The sequence below is a fragment of the Tinamus guttatus genome, unplaced genomic scaffold (genome assembly GCF_059628265.1).
Source record: "Tinamus guttatus ecotype Peru unplaced genomic scaffold, ASM5962826v1 Tinamus_guttatus_pri_ptg000580l, whole genome shotgun sequence".
NCBI classification, from domain to species: Eukaryota; Metazoa; Chordata; class Aves; order Tinamiformes; family Tinamidae; genus Tinamus; species Tinamus guttatus.
Window position 1 is genome coordinate 955,159 of NW_028289114.1, and position 14,476 is coordinate 969,634.

Below are 14,476 nucleotides of genomic sequence, written 5' to 3' on the forward strand. Positions count from 1 at the left end.
ATGATGATACAATTATCACAATCCCATCAGGCCACTACCTTTTTATTGCTCTTCCTTCTTGCGATCTGGGGTCTTTTTTATCCCCTCCTTCTCCCCAGGACAGATTCATCCAGACACACTTACTTGGCCCCTTCACAGTGACGCCGATGTCGCCGCTCCCCGCTGCTCTCGTGTCCACCTTGAAGTCGGCCGTCTCCCTCATGCGGACGCCCTTGGGCTGCAGGCCCCTGCCCGTGGCACGACAGGCGTTTGGATTGCAGGCTGCAAGGGAATTTCAGACATCAATACGGCCTTTGATTCTCAAAATACACATAGCCTAGCCAGCTTGGAAAAACCTTCACTTAAATGTTGACTCAGAGCAACTACAGCTTAGCTTTCAGCACAAGTCTTTATGTTATAGTAGAAAGGAAAACAGATACGGAGCCTGTCTAGCCACAGTACATATCCCACAGCTTTTGGACGGGGGCATTCAGTACAGCCAGGCAGCACTGAAATCCCCTAAGAGTGATTTTTAGAATCAAAGCCAACTCTGTAGCCATGTCACCTTCATATTTGATGCCAGCTATCAGCAGGAAACTTTTCTGTGGCTATCCCGTTACAGGTATTACTGTACTAGACACAATTTTCTTGATGCCTTTCACTTTTAGCAGCAGGTTGCAGCACGGAGTGAACTTTTCCTTTGCAAGTCAGTCCTAGCAAACACAACCGTGTTGTCCCATCAGGAGCACAAGACTTGAATAACGGCTGTAGGCCAAGCCAAGTTGCAAATGCATTTCTTTAGGAAAGAAGCAAAGGTGGCTCCTCTGTTTGTGGCAATCCATGCCTACAGAAGCAAAGAGCCCTCAACAGAGCAAGGCAGGGTGGCCACACCGCATACTCAGGGCACAGAGTCGAGGTAGGGGCAGTAGGTTATAAAATGCTGAGGTTAAGCTTACACTTGCCCCTTTTAGTCTTCAAGGGCTTCTCCAGATCTGCAGTTTCTACAGAAATAAGCTAATGCACACTTACAAACAATTTCTGTTATATGGCCCCAGCTATCCGGTGGTCTTCAATTCCAGAGCCCTGGAGTGTTTGAAGAGACTCTCGAATCCCACTTGCCAGTCACTTAAACCCCAACATGCATTTTCCCACAACATTTACCGTGCTTCGAGCAGGAGCACAAGACTCTGCCAAGCAGCTCATCAAGAGCCTTCTTCCAACAGCCAAAGTTCGACCCTCACCCCGGTGGCAGCCAAATCACTAAGTGCCCCACACTGGACAGTATAAGCAAAGAGCGAATGGCACCTGCGAGCTCTGAAGCTCAAGTGAGCAAACAGCAGCAAGCCGAGCTCCGAGTGGGAGAGGTCCAAAGCTTCCTTGCACAACTGAGTCAGGCACTTGTGGTTAAGCAGTTTCACACACTGGGTCACACAGTGTTTCAGTTTGCTTGCAACTTTCTTCCCCAGTCCCAGCAAAACAAAACCCTTTTGGCTCAGACAAGCTGCAGGCTAGAAGCTTGCAAAGAGCAAACATGACATAGCATCCTGCACACCTCTTACCAACTATGAAGCCATTAGCAGTGAAGTCCAAAATTCCACAAATGGAGGGTAGCTCAGGAGAGATGAGCAGAGATCTAAAAGCGTAGGAGCACGTAAGGACGGAATAGAAAGCAAGTTAGGTGTCAGTTAAGGAGGAAAACAGTAAATATAGTCATTTGAGGGACAAAGGTGGAAAACAGCAAGACACTGCATAGCTGCATAAAACACTTTAAAAATACGAAGGGCGGCTTAACATTCAGAGTTCTGGCAAGAAAGGAAACACTAGCAAGGAAAGCCGGATCCCTGTTAGAGAGCACCATTTGAACCAGGTGAATATTCGGGTGACCCAATGAATTAGGTCTAAGATGGTAGAAGGTACAGGAAGTGTCCATGGCAAGACCCAAGTATATTCTGAAATCACATCCAAGGTGGAGAGCAGCCATCTACATTTAGATGCATTTTTAAAAAGCATACCCTCTCCAACAAGAATATTGCAAGGTGTTTTGGGAATTGCTTCCCCAGCAAAAGTCACTCTGACAGTGTGAGGACCAGCTTGAACAGGCTTGTAGATGCAACGGTAGACTTGGTTCCCTTTGTCTTCTACTGCAACTTCAGGAAGGCTTTTTCCTTGAGGATCCTCCACCTCCACGACCACATCACCCACGCCAGCTCCTGCAAAGGAATGAGAAGCCTTGGGATCCCTTGGCCTTCGGGAGCCAGGGCAGCTGCCCGTGCAAGGCCAGGAACGCTTAGTGCCATTGCTAAGCGCTGCTTGAGGCGCCCACTCTGCTGGGGGCAACCAGACGTTCAAGCAGGACGGGGACAACAGCACGTCGCCTGCGTGAAGTCATCGTGCTCGCAGGACTCCGTTACCCCATCCAGAGCGTTTCACAACAGGGTGACATTACTAGACACGCACATGGAACAGTTACCCTATTGCTACAACCCTGTAGCCCTACCACACCCTGTTCCACAGCTTCATCAGGACGTTCAATCCTCTGAGGTTTTGAAGTGACTTAGAAAAAGAAAGAAAGAAAAAAAAAAAAACAAAACCCACACACCACAAAACAGAAAAGCCCCAATCCATCTCGTACCAGGCCATTCCCAACTTTGTTCTTGATGTTCTTCTGGTCTCCTCTAGTTTGTTTCCCCTCACAGGCATTAGATTAGGAGCTCAGAAGATGAGAATGCTGGCCTGGACAAGGATCCTTCTCTACTGGACAGTAGATATTCACTTTTGTTCAGACACTTGCTCCTCACACCCCTTATTTAACTCCTCATACAACAAAAACAGTTTGCAGAGGCCAGACATGTCTTTACATGATTCAGACTACTCCCTCTCCCAATTAGAGGATGAATGTAACATTTCCACTCGCTACAAGCACATTTAATTTTATTTCTAAGTGCCCTCAGGCAGAAGGCAATTTAAAATATGCTATCCAGTATATTTCAGAATTTAAATACTCCAAGTAACTGCCCTAAGTAGTTTCGCATTGTTCTAAATGGATGAGCATTTGTGGCATCTTATTGACTCATTCCTCTAGGCTACAGCATTGGATTAGTAGCAGGCGACAAGCCACGTGATGGAGATGCTCTAATGAAGATAGTAGCATTCTAATAATTACAAGAGAAGTTGAAACTGGTTTGTCATTGAGGCATGAACTCAAAATACTACTGCAGCAGGTCCTCTCAGTGAAGTTAAATATAGAACACATCAGGCATTTACAGTTTATTTAGATCTCATCCTTTGGAACATTCCTGCTTAAAATGAGTAGCGGGAGGAAACTAGCTGGGAATCTGCCTGGCGCCATCCAGCAGTTCATGGCAAAGGTCTGGATAACGCTTAGCATCCTCCCATCTGAATTCAGCTCAGTATTTCAAATACTTCACCCATAGCTGAAGTCTGCAGAGCAGCCTGACTACTCCTTCAGTGCTCAACTTGTTGGACATGTAAGCCTTCCTCCACTCCTCAGCTTCACACAGTATTTGTCCATACTGTCTTCCAAGGTTCTCCTCAGTTTTGAGGACGCTGTAGGAGTTCAGCCCTCATTAGCTCTGCTTACCTGCTGTGTAGAGGTCAAAGTAGGTGGGTTTGTTAGCAATGTTTCCTGTTGCCTCCAGTCCTGGTCCCTTTGCTGTTACTTTGCTTGCATCTCCCTGGGCTTTGTCAACATTCACTTCAAATGGGCTCTTTGAAATGTGCTGTCCAGCAAACAGGACTGAGACCTAGAGCCACATAAAAACAGCATCAACCCCGAATCACTGGGGCAGCGGCAGTGCTCACTCACCAGTACGTGCCTGGCAGATTGTGCTGCCATGTAATGAAGCACAGGGTAAAGCACTGGAATGGTTGGGGTGGAAGCTTTATGCGTCAGAGGCAAGAGAGACTGTGCATCAGAACCTGTCCACACAGCATGACTGCCTGCCACTGTGCTCCTCATCACAGGGCCAGCCACACCAGTTAGGATGGTTAAATGCAGATGTGCCAACAAAATGCAGATCGTTACCCAGCAGCGAAGCAGCACCAAAGGTTGCATTTACCTTGGCAGCTAGCTGTGGGGACAGGCTCAGCCATTCAGGTTAACGCCAAGTGATGGGATCATCCATCATAAACCTGGTTCTACAGGCCCCTGGGGACAGGGCTGGGTGGGGAACCTGCTCTGTGAAGCCCTCAAGTAGACAATATCATCAGCAAGGAAACACGACAACCCACAGAACGGGTTTCAGAGCTGCAGCAAGCGGCCCCACGCAAGCGGAGGCAACCGCAGCACTGCCTGGGAGACCCCGTCTCGCTCGAGCGGCCACACTCCTCCTCCCAACACACACACAGCTCTCCCTCTTGAGAGGGGGGTGCCCATTAGGCCAGACTGAGAAGTGGCACCACACTGGGTTACTTGTTCTTCAGGACGACCCCCACGTGGCTATTCTGCCATTAGTAAGTGTGCAACCCCAAGGTGCTCGTTTTATCACCTAGCAAAGCAGCACCTATCACTTAGCAAGAGAATTCTGTTCTCAGAACTTACCTTGTGAGGTCCAGTAACCTTTGGCACATACTGAACTGAATAGGTTTTGTTTTTGTCACTTGACGGCATCACCTTTGCCTAGGAAAGGGAAAAAAACTTGTTAGAGTTGTGCCTATGCACTGCAGTCTAAGGCTCTTCTGGGTAGCACTGATTCTGACAACTATTTCCAGAATCATACATGTTTCTGTGGATGCACAGCTCTCCATCTTGTACAGAGAAACAACAACAAAACTGGTTCTGTATTTAAATGAGCTAAACCAAGCCACCATTCACCCAGTTATTAACTGCTATACCAAGGCCAAAGTTGAGGATTTGCTGAGTCCAATGTACAGCTGTATTTTTCTGGAATGTCGTAACATGATCAAGTGGAGCACTTGGATGAAAAGTTTCTATAAACATTAGAACCAGCATTTTAACTCAAAATGATTCATGGCATCTAAATAGCTGGCTTAGCCATTTTTGCAGAATGAGCAAGGGTAGTCAATGATTTAGTGATGCGTGTTATCTAAAAATGCACATCCAGTCCAGCCAAAGCACTACAACCACTGGATGTTTAAGCTGTGTTCTTTAGTTACAGAGTGAAGATATCTTTTATTCCAGCTTTTCCAGGAAGGCAATTATGAGAAAAAACTTAATGCTTGCATTTTTGATAGATGGTATTTTGCAACCTCTTTTGACAGCACTTATCTGCTAAGACCTTACTTGCTAATGAAAGAGCTTACTGTAAAGCTTCAACATTCAGACTAGCTTTAAGCTTTCCCCAAGAAACATTTAACATACACACCTCTTCTCTGTTTCCTTCTGGATCCTCTATGAAGACCATGAGGTCTCCCTGCCCAGCACTGATGGTGTCTACTGTGAAGTTAGCAGGCTGCTTCACCATGTTTCCATGAGGCTCAATTCCTGCAGGCAGATGCAGAGCAGCAAAATCAGCCATTGCTACAAGACCCAAAAGGTAGCTTGGAAACTACACCCAAGCTGTCCAACCCATCCTCCCACAACAGCACCTGGCAGCCAGCAGGCTGTACCTGCTCCCCACCCGCCCGGAGCATGAGGCTCACCATAACTCCCACTTTTATAACACGAGCAGTTTTTTAAATCAGTGGAACCAGCTCTTGGCGGGAGCTCTGGTAGCGGCCGAGGGAGAGCAAGCGTGCCGCCCGCTGCGGCCGGGCCCTGGGCACTGCTCCTGCCGTGGCTCGTGGCCCTGCCGCTCGGGGTGGCCCTGCCGCTCGGGGTGGCCCCGGCGAGGCCGCGCGCTCCTTCCTCCGCAGGGACGGGCGCTCAGCGCGGGCCGTGGCCGCAACGGGGCTGCACCGCGGGGCAAGCGGGGCGCCAATTCCAGCAGCCTCTGCCTCAAGGTGCTAACCACAGCCAAGGGACACACACCTGCTTTTAAGCAAATGGTTCTTAGCCACCCCGTCCTATTTTACTCCACTTTCAGGGCTTAAACAGTTGCTTAGATTGCCCATTTGAAAGCTGCTCAGCTCTTTTGCCAGACTGAACACTGTATAAAGGGCACGCAGAACCATCTAAAGCCATGAAAATCCCGCAGCTCGCTGCCAGGGGTTTAACTTCTAGTCAGACTGCTTCCTTATTGCCTAGCACGAGGCCTGCCACAGCATGCACTTACCAGCAGTGTTTCATCACCCCTTTATACTTAGCCCTAGGTCATTCCACCTGTCACGGTGGTGTCAGACTGAGTGGGTGGAAGCACTTCCCAAAGTTGCTAGTTCCAGACTAGTCCAAACATATATACCCTTCCTTCCAAGGAAATTACACATCAGCTTATTCATAAAACCATGGGCACTCCATAGCACAATTAGTGGAAAATGCAAAGTCTGATAGATTGTAAGGGAAGTGGTTGTGAACAACAGAATTCCTGAGCTTGTTTATCTTCAGAAAACAATACTTGAGAGCAATGCAAGGAAGATTATGTTTTTACTAGGAAATCTGAGCATTCTGATAAGGTGTTAACAATTGACATATTCATTCTTTCAAACTGACCCTTAGATTATCATCTAGTTTAAACAGCTACAAATTTGTTCTGTGTATCTTCAGTGCACTGCACAAGCACTAGAATAGGGTTTTTTAAGTCCCTCTCCTGAAGGCACAAACACAGGGATCACTAATCCTGAGAAGCAGCTTTGGCCAGGATGGCATTAGCAACAGTACTTTCTGAATATGGGATCTTCTTGGTATTACCCTCTTCTCAGACATCTACTTTGGCTGCTTACATGACAATGCGTGGCAAACAGAGCACTGACAATATGTACAGTTCTCTATCACACCTTCAAAGACTCATTTTACAGCAAATTTCCTCAGACAGCTAACAAACTACAGCAACAGCAGACTTCACACCTGATGATCACCTCTTTCTGGAAGCACAGAACTGTTCCTCTTTTGACCAAAAGTCCCTGTCCAGGTTGCTAGTGAGCTCTGGCTGTTAGTGTCAGCTTGCGGCTCCATCCCTGTACATCTGGAGACACCTTAGCCAAACAGGCTTGTCATTTACATTCAGTGACTCCGTTTTGGCAGTTAAGTTTGGGAAAATAACAATCTTTCAAGAAGAGCTGCTCACCTGTTATAATCTCCATTACAGTCGCATGAAAGCACAGTATGCACAAAAGTAGAAAAAAGATCCAAGGGACATGAATAAAGACAGACTTGGAAGAGTGATGCAGGTTGATCAAAGTCAGTTAGAAGAAACTGCAGTATAGACACTTTGTATAATCGAATTCTGAAAAGTATGTAATACTTTTCAGTATAGTACTACTTCAGTATAGTACTACTTTTCAGTAGTAATAATCTACTCTGAAAATACAATGTTCTCTATTTATAAAGTCTGTTTTTGTTTTGCTGCAGAAGCCATCAGTAAAAGGACATGAGCCCCAAGCAGGATGATGTGCTAAACCCACTTTTGCCTACAGTAACTGCTCTTTAGTGCAGAGAAAGTGCATCTCCCTGTGCATTCGACCACTTGAGTTACAGCTGAGAACCAAGTTGAAAAAACAATAGTACCTAAAAAAAGCTGAGGGAGGTCTCTGGCCCTGCCACTGCACCCCTGCACACCCAATTCTGAAATCCACTAATTCTAAATGTCTTGAAGGACTCACAGGAAGCCTCAAATCTAAAACACGATGGAAGGGAGAAGAACCTCAAAGACAACGTGTAAGAGATGCCTTGCTAAATATCAAATCCATTAAAGGTAAAAATGTGTTACTCATGTAATTGCCCTTGTATTCTAATCTTGTAATTCTAATCTAATCTATTGAAGTTGAAGAAATTACCCATTTAAAAGGCAAGCAAAAAATATGGATAACTACACAGTTCTACAAGTGCATAAATATTTATGGATACATCCTCCCAATTAGCAAACACAGCATTATTTAATGTTTGACAGGTTACCAACCCATCTTTGTATGTGCAAAGTATTTACACCTGCCAATCACGGTAAATAATCGATTTGGAATCGGTGCTCCCCGATACGTGTCGGCACCGCCCAGGCGCGGGGCCCTGCGTCCGCAGAGCGCCTGCCCAGCGGGGCACAGAGCACGGGGGCTCCTCTTTAAGGGGTGCTTCCCCATCCAGAGCATTCGCTCCCACATCAGTGACCGCCAGCCGCAACACTGCTGCTTAGACTGCAAATCTAGATCCTTTTATTCCCATCTCATGCTGCTTCTTCCAGCTGCGGACTGCAAGGCTGGCAGCTTGCAGAACAGGTTCAGAGAGTTTGGAGAATGTACATGTTAGAACTAGGAGTGTCTTTTGGACTATATCCATGTATTTCTGAAACCAGGCACCACACCAAGAGCATACAAGTGAAACTTTGAAGTCTGTTACAGTAGGTCTGGAGTTCAACAGAAGCAAAAAACACCACCCAGTTTTCTGAAGAGTTAAATTCTCTGTGCAGCTTTAGCTTGAGTCCTCACCTCTTCCATAAGCTCTTGCTTTCTTTGGATTCAGTTTGGGCTTTAAAGGAGCTCCTGGTTTCAGCTTGGCTTTCGGAAACTGCGACAGGTAAGTCATTACAGAGTGTTCATCCACATCAGGGTGGATTATTTCTTCAGGGGTAATAACCTGAAAAATAATGCAATAGAGTTCACAGTATCAGTGTGGGGTTACTGCATGGCAACACAGAAACAGCTCCAGCACAGATTCTTACATTTCCAAATTCCCATATGCTGATGTCATTTCTTACATTCACTCTCCCTTAGACATAAACAACATCATTTATTGTCTCATGGCAAGAAAAATCAAGCAGCTCATTACAGCCCCAATGTGGTTTGAGAGATGTGATGCTTTTTGCACCTTGTTTACTAGTGCTGTAATGACAAGGTAAGTAATAGTAAGTCAAGACAACTGTAGTTACACTGACCTCCCCTCCAAGAGCTACCTGAGGATAACTGAAACTGAAAGAATTAAGACCTTGTGAACTTGTCCTGAATTGCTACAGTCCTGAATTGTACCCTGTGCCATGTGCTGTACACGTCCCTGCTTGAGCAGGAAGGTTGGACTATCTCTAAAGGCCCCTTCCAACCTCAACTATTCCGTGTTCATGCTAATTGCACAGACATCCAGAATAAAACTTTCATCTAGTGTCTTTTCCCGGTTCCGAGACACAAGCCACTCCACAGTTCTGGATATTTCAGCACTTCTGTCCAACATTATCAGTATAAAAATAATCTACTCTGAAAATACAATGTTCTGTATTTATAAAGTCATCATTGCAAGAGATTCCCTGAACCAGCAGGGTTTTTTTTTCTTCCAGAAATGACATGCTGTTAAAGAAGAAACTAACCCAAAGGACTACTAAATAGGGCAGCACTAAACATACACTTTTTCCCCCCACACCATCTATACGTTGCAACTCTGGCCACTTTCAGTGCAGAGGCCTAAACAAAAATCTAACAGGCAGTGCTCTGATATATAACAGTATATTATGCTGAAATCCCCCCTCTCAGGCGATTTCACTGGAGTGAAGGAGCGTCTTGCAGAAGCGCCCGGTTCCAGCTGCTCTCCCCACGTCGGCCGTCCCCGCGCTGGCAGCCCTACCTGCGGCACCCCCAGCCAGTCGTCCGCCTGCTGCATGGCCTCGCGCGCGTTGTCCACGGGCTTGTTGGGGTCCCACGTCTCCCAGTCCGGGCACAGGCCTGCAAGCAGGGTCACTCGTTACACGGCATCTGCAAAGAGGCTTCCCTGGCTAAGGGCACCAAGCACGAACGCCACAGCTGCTGCTGGTGTGCACTTATACAGCAGACCAGTCGGGTCTTTGCAAAATTAAAGGAAAAATTTAAGCCAGCTCATAGCAAAACTAGTAATGCAGCTCCTAAGGCAGACTCATCCACTTAGCATCCTTTAATTGAAAAATAAATGAAATTGTGGTGTGTGTCAAATCAAAACAAAATGGGCACAATACTGCTGGCTGAAAACACTTTGAGACAATAATCAGCATTTCCAAGGGCCTTTCTCCTAGCACGGAGAGCCAAAAGCCAATTCTGAAAGCCCCCCACCCACTTGGCCAGCCAAGGACAGACTTTGGGTCAGCCACCCAAGTGCACTGCTTTAGAGTCTCCCAGTTAAGTCTCAGTATATGTAGTACATCTAGTGAGCCCTTGCGTTCTGCTGGTTCTTCTGCAGCAAATTCAAGAAAAAACATTTCAACTGTTCATCACAGTGCCCCAAACTGAGTTACAGGAGCACCAGTGATTGCATTAGCAAGGCCATTTCACAGGAAGGCACAGCCCCACCTCGCTGAACACTGACGTTCCAGGCAGTGCACAGCTGCTGGCTACGCTGTGCTCCCTGTGCAATCCTATTGCAGGAGAACACACGAAACCTCCTACTGCTCCCTGAACTTGAAAGGTTGTTGGCACTTGCTGTGGGAACAAGTCTTTCTTGCATTTAATAGTCAGTATTTGCACCTTTGTCCCTTGCACCCTACACAAAGCTTAGATATGGCAACTCCAATAACGCAATCACTCCTTCCACTTTCAGCTAGTATTTCTCTTGGCTAAGTCATCTACAATGTGCTTCTTCCCACAGCCGGCCTCTTCAGACAGCAGGTTTTTGTTGAGAGCCTCATTCCCACCTCCAGCTAAGCAGTAAAAATCCCATCCTAAGGGAACAGCAAAGCCACCAAGAGGGAGTAACGAAGGCGCTGATCATCCAAGCAAAGGACTTACCTGGAGCACAGCTGTCAACAAGAGCCCCCAGGGCTTTGCCATCCTGCCAGTTTTGATTGAAGTTTGTGATTGGCAAGTAAGGAATTTTGTTCTGAATCCACCCCAGAAGTCGCTGCTTAGGGGTCTGCTTTTTTGCATCATCATCACCTTCATCCTCCCACACTGGCATGGAAATCGAGTAGTGGAGAATAAGGGTCCATATTAGGCCGAGGATCAACTTCAAGTTTCCATCAACTATGGCTTTACTATCTGGAAGACAAGAGACATAAAACCAATTATCCCTCATCTTGCGGGGTAGAGACACTTGTATAAAGTACCTAGCCCAAACTTGTGCCCAGGTGGTCATGGACAAGAGAAGGTAGCCTGAAATAGACAGGAGGAAAGAAGAGGCTGAGGACTCGGTGTTCTCCAGCTGCAGCACAAAAGCCACCCAGTATCACCACAAATGTTCTCACATAAGTAGATAATCCATCAATTCCAACAAGCCTTGGGCCTCAGACCTATTTCTGGCCAGTAAACTGCACAACACAACCACTACTGCAGACTGTTCTTTCTTTGTGCCACTTTCAAGCACAGGGATTTCCAGCTCTACTTCATCTCCATTTTGGGTCAGTATCAGGCAAACTGCCAAGTTGATGCTCCAAAATTGCAGACCCCCCAAGTGCTGCTGGGGTTATATATATATATATATGTGTTTTTATTTTTGCACACATGCACACAGGTTACAGCCCCTGGTAGCATTTTTCTTGTTTTTTTTTCCCCTCCATTACAGTGAAAACAGAAATCTCTTTTCAGTCAACAGAAGTTACAAGTCATCCAGAAGCTTCTGTCTGCTCTCCATCTACCTTTGGTTGAAGTCAACTAAAGTCAACTAAATTCACCCTCCTACCACCAGGGTCTTTGTAGAGGAATCTTAATGAGTCCTAGCTATCCAAAGAAAAGTGTTCAGCAGTTTAGTGGCCCCTCGAGTTCAAATTCAGAGTGCTTATAAGACCCCTGGGCTTCACCTCACCATGGCCAGTTGTTGTTGGGCATGCATTAGCTCATTGCACTTACAGAGACCGCAGCAGTAACCTAATACCAGGCCATCAAAATAAAAAGATGGCTTGACTTCCAAAACAAAGAAAAAGCGATTATAGAGAATAGTGAGCAAGAACAGCCCGCTCCAGAATGTTCACTTCAACCCAATGCTCAGGCGAAGTAGTTAATATTTACATGGTTTCACAACAGAACAGTATGTTCTGAGTAGATAATACTGCAACATCAGACCTTGAGTGGCATTTTGCCTTTCTGGAGAGCTAACATCTGGTCTCTAATGAGATTTTCTTTTTACATTTCTAAACATCAGTTTTGACTAATTGCACAGAATTTTGATAAGTGTCTAACACGTGACTGCTCAAGGCTGATTTCACATCCAGCTCGAGATAGATGATAGCTATGAAGCGATTAAAGCCCTGCCAGATTTTAATTACAAGTTCTAAGGTAAAAGTCTACATCACCTAAGCAGTGTCATCTCCTAGCAACAATTAGACACACAGGCCTTTGTATTATTCCATTTCCTCACTGCTTTCCGTTTAATCACAAAATATTCAGAGGAGAGGAGATGCCCTGGTACAACTTATCAAGAAAGCCTTCATAAAAGAAATTGCAGGAGAGCAAATTTCACAGCTCTTCAAACTCTCCCTGCTTTGAGACACCACAGTGTTCGAGCTTTCCGAGCTGGAATTCAGGGTCGGAATGTGAAAAAACCAGGACGTTGGTGCCGCAGTGGAGCCCTTCCCCGCGGCCCGCTCGCGTACCCGGCAGCTGCCCTCGCCCGGCCTGCAGCACTTCCAGCCGACGTGACCGCAGCACAACGGTTCATTCAAAAGGAAGTTTCAGAGTAAACTGCTAGCAATCACACCACCAAGCCAGAAATTCCTGCGAGCTTTAGTTTCAGATTTATACTGACATCGGCATTTTTACTAGAGTGGACGCCGTGATGATTTAGTACAGCAGCACTAAGCTCCTTTCAGGAAGCCATCCCGCGCTCCCAGGGATGCACGCCAGCGGGCCGGAGCCGCCCCGAGTGCGCCACTGCACGCACGTTACTTAAGACAAAAAATGGCCCGATTTGGGCTCACGGTGCATACAGAACGCCTGTATGGGCGCCACGGGCAGCACAGCAACGGGCTCCGTGCTCGCTCGGGCGGCCAAAGGCGCTTCCTGCGGCGCGCCACGGCCGCTTCCGAGGGCACGGCCCGGCAGCGGCCTCTGACCGCAGGAAGAGCGGCGCACGAAAGGCGGCTTCACACCAGCAACAGGAATCTCCCCTCTTATCGGGGCTCATCTGGAGAGGCTGAGGAGCGAGGCCGTTTCCCTAATTACAGGAAGAGGCTCCAGCGGGCTGCAGGAGGGACGGGACAGTCCTTCCTCCTTAGGGGCTGCTCGCATCCCTGCGACTGTTTTTTCAGCCCAGCTAGCAAGCTCTTAAGGTTTCCGAATTTCCTGATGTGCATAGGGATCTCATGACATAATTTCTTCCAAGTCAGCTCGCAGGAGGACTCGCCTGCCTTCATCTGGGGTGTGGAGGGGGAGGGAGAAGGACTCGCGGCCAGGACAGGAGAACTTACCAGCAACAAGCAGAGCCGCCCGCACGCTCTTCCCACAAGCTGCACCTCTTCCCGCTCCGCAGGATCTCAGGCTCCGACTTGCAACTCACCCACGAGTCTGCCTGGACTCAAGATCTGTGTTGCAATAGGAAAGGGCCTTCCAAGCTCAAGAGAAGATCCTGTGTCACTGAGAACCACACCACGAAACTCCAGCAACCTGCCCAAAACACTGTTCAATCTACACCAAAGGGGAAGCGTTTTTAAAACTTTACAGGGAACGCTAAGTTGACCATGAGGCAGCAGGTGCCCTCGTGGCCAAGAAGGCCAATGGGATCCTGGGGTGCATTAAGAAAAGCGTCTTCAGGAGGTCGAGGGAGGGGATCCTGCCCCTCTACTCAGCCCTGGTGAGGCCACATCTGGAGTATTGTGTCCAGTTCTGGGCTCCACAGGACAAGAGGGATGTGGAGCTGCTGGAGAGAGTCCAGCGCAGGGCTACAAGGATGATCAGGGGCCTGGAACATCTGCCCTATGAGGAGAGGCTGAGGGAGCTGGGCCTGTTCAGCTGGAGAAGAGAAGGCTGAGAGGGGACCTGAGCAGTGTCTAGAAGTACCTCAAGGGAGGCAGTGAGGAGGATGGGGCCGGACTCTTTTCACTGGTGGCCAAACCAGTGAAACAGCCACAAACTGAAGCATCAAAAGTTCCACAGGAACTTAAGGAAAGATTTCCTGACAGTGAGGGTGCCAGAGCACTGGAACAGGCTGCCCAGAGAGGTTGTGGAGTCTCCTCTTCTGGAGATCTTCAAACCCGCTTGGACGCAGTCCTGTGCCACGTGCTCTAGGTGACCCTGCGTGTGCAGGGGTTGGACTAGATGACCTGGAGAGGTCCCTGCCAACCTTCAGCATTCTGTGATTCAGGACGCCGCTCCAGCTTGCGGTACTCGGGTGTTGGCAGAGACACAGCCAAGTCTGCCCAAGGCCCCTTCTCTGCAGGCTGCGCTCCCTGGCCCAGCATGACGCTCACACATGGCGCCAGGCCTTCAGCAGCCTCCCGTCTCTCCCAAGAGCCTCCACTTTGGTGGTGCCACCTATCTCGTTCACCAAAGACTGTCAGAAGTTCATTATCTTTGGGGGTGTCTCAAGGTATTAGAATGTAAACCCTGC

The 14,476-nt window shown here is 47.7% G+C and overlaps 1 protein-coding gene across 3 annotated transcripts in view; it reads right to left on the bottom strand.

The window, feature by feature from the left end:
- FLNB (filamin B) overlaps positions 1-14,476 on the bottom strand; it is a 72,509-nt gene that overhangs the window by 37,416 nt on the left and 20,617 nt on the right. For all 3 annotated transcript variants that reach the window (XM_088534609.1, XM_088534611.1, XM_088534610.1), the window contains exons 2-9: positions 10,726-10,974; positions 9,596-9,693; positions 8,473-8,620; positions 5,325-5,443; positions 4,541-4,618; positions 3,581-3,743; positions 1,992-2,189; positions 124-261 (exon numbers count right to left, since the gene is read on the bottom strand). In XM_088534609.1, coding sequence (XP_088390735.1) covers positions 124-261; positions 1,992-2,189; positions 3,581-3,743; positions 4,541-4,618; positions 5,325-5,443; positions 8,473-8,620; positions 9,596-9,693; positions 10,726-10,974 — 1,191 coding nt within the window. The remainder of the gene's footprint in view (positions 1-123; positions 262-1,991; positions 2,190-3,580; positions 3,744-4,540; positions 4,619-5,324; positions 5,444-8,472; positions 8,621-9,595; positions 9,694-10,725; positions 10,975-14,476) is intronic.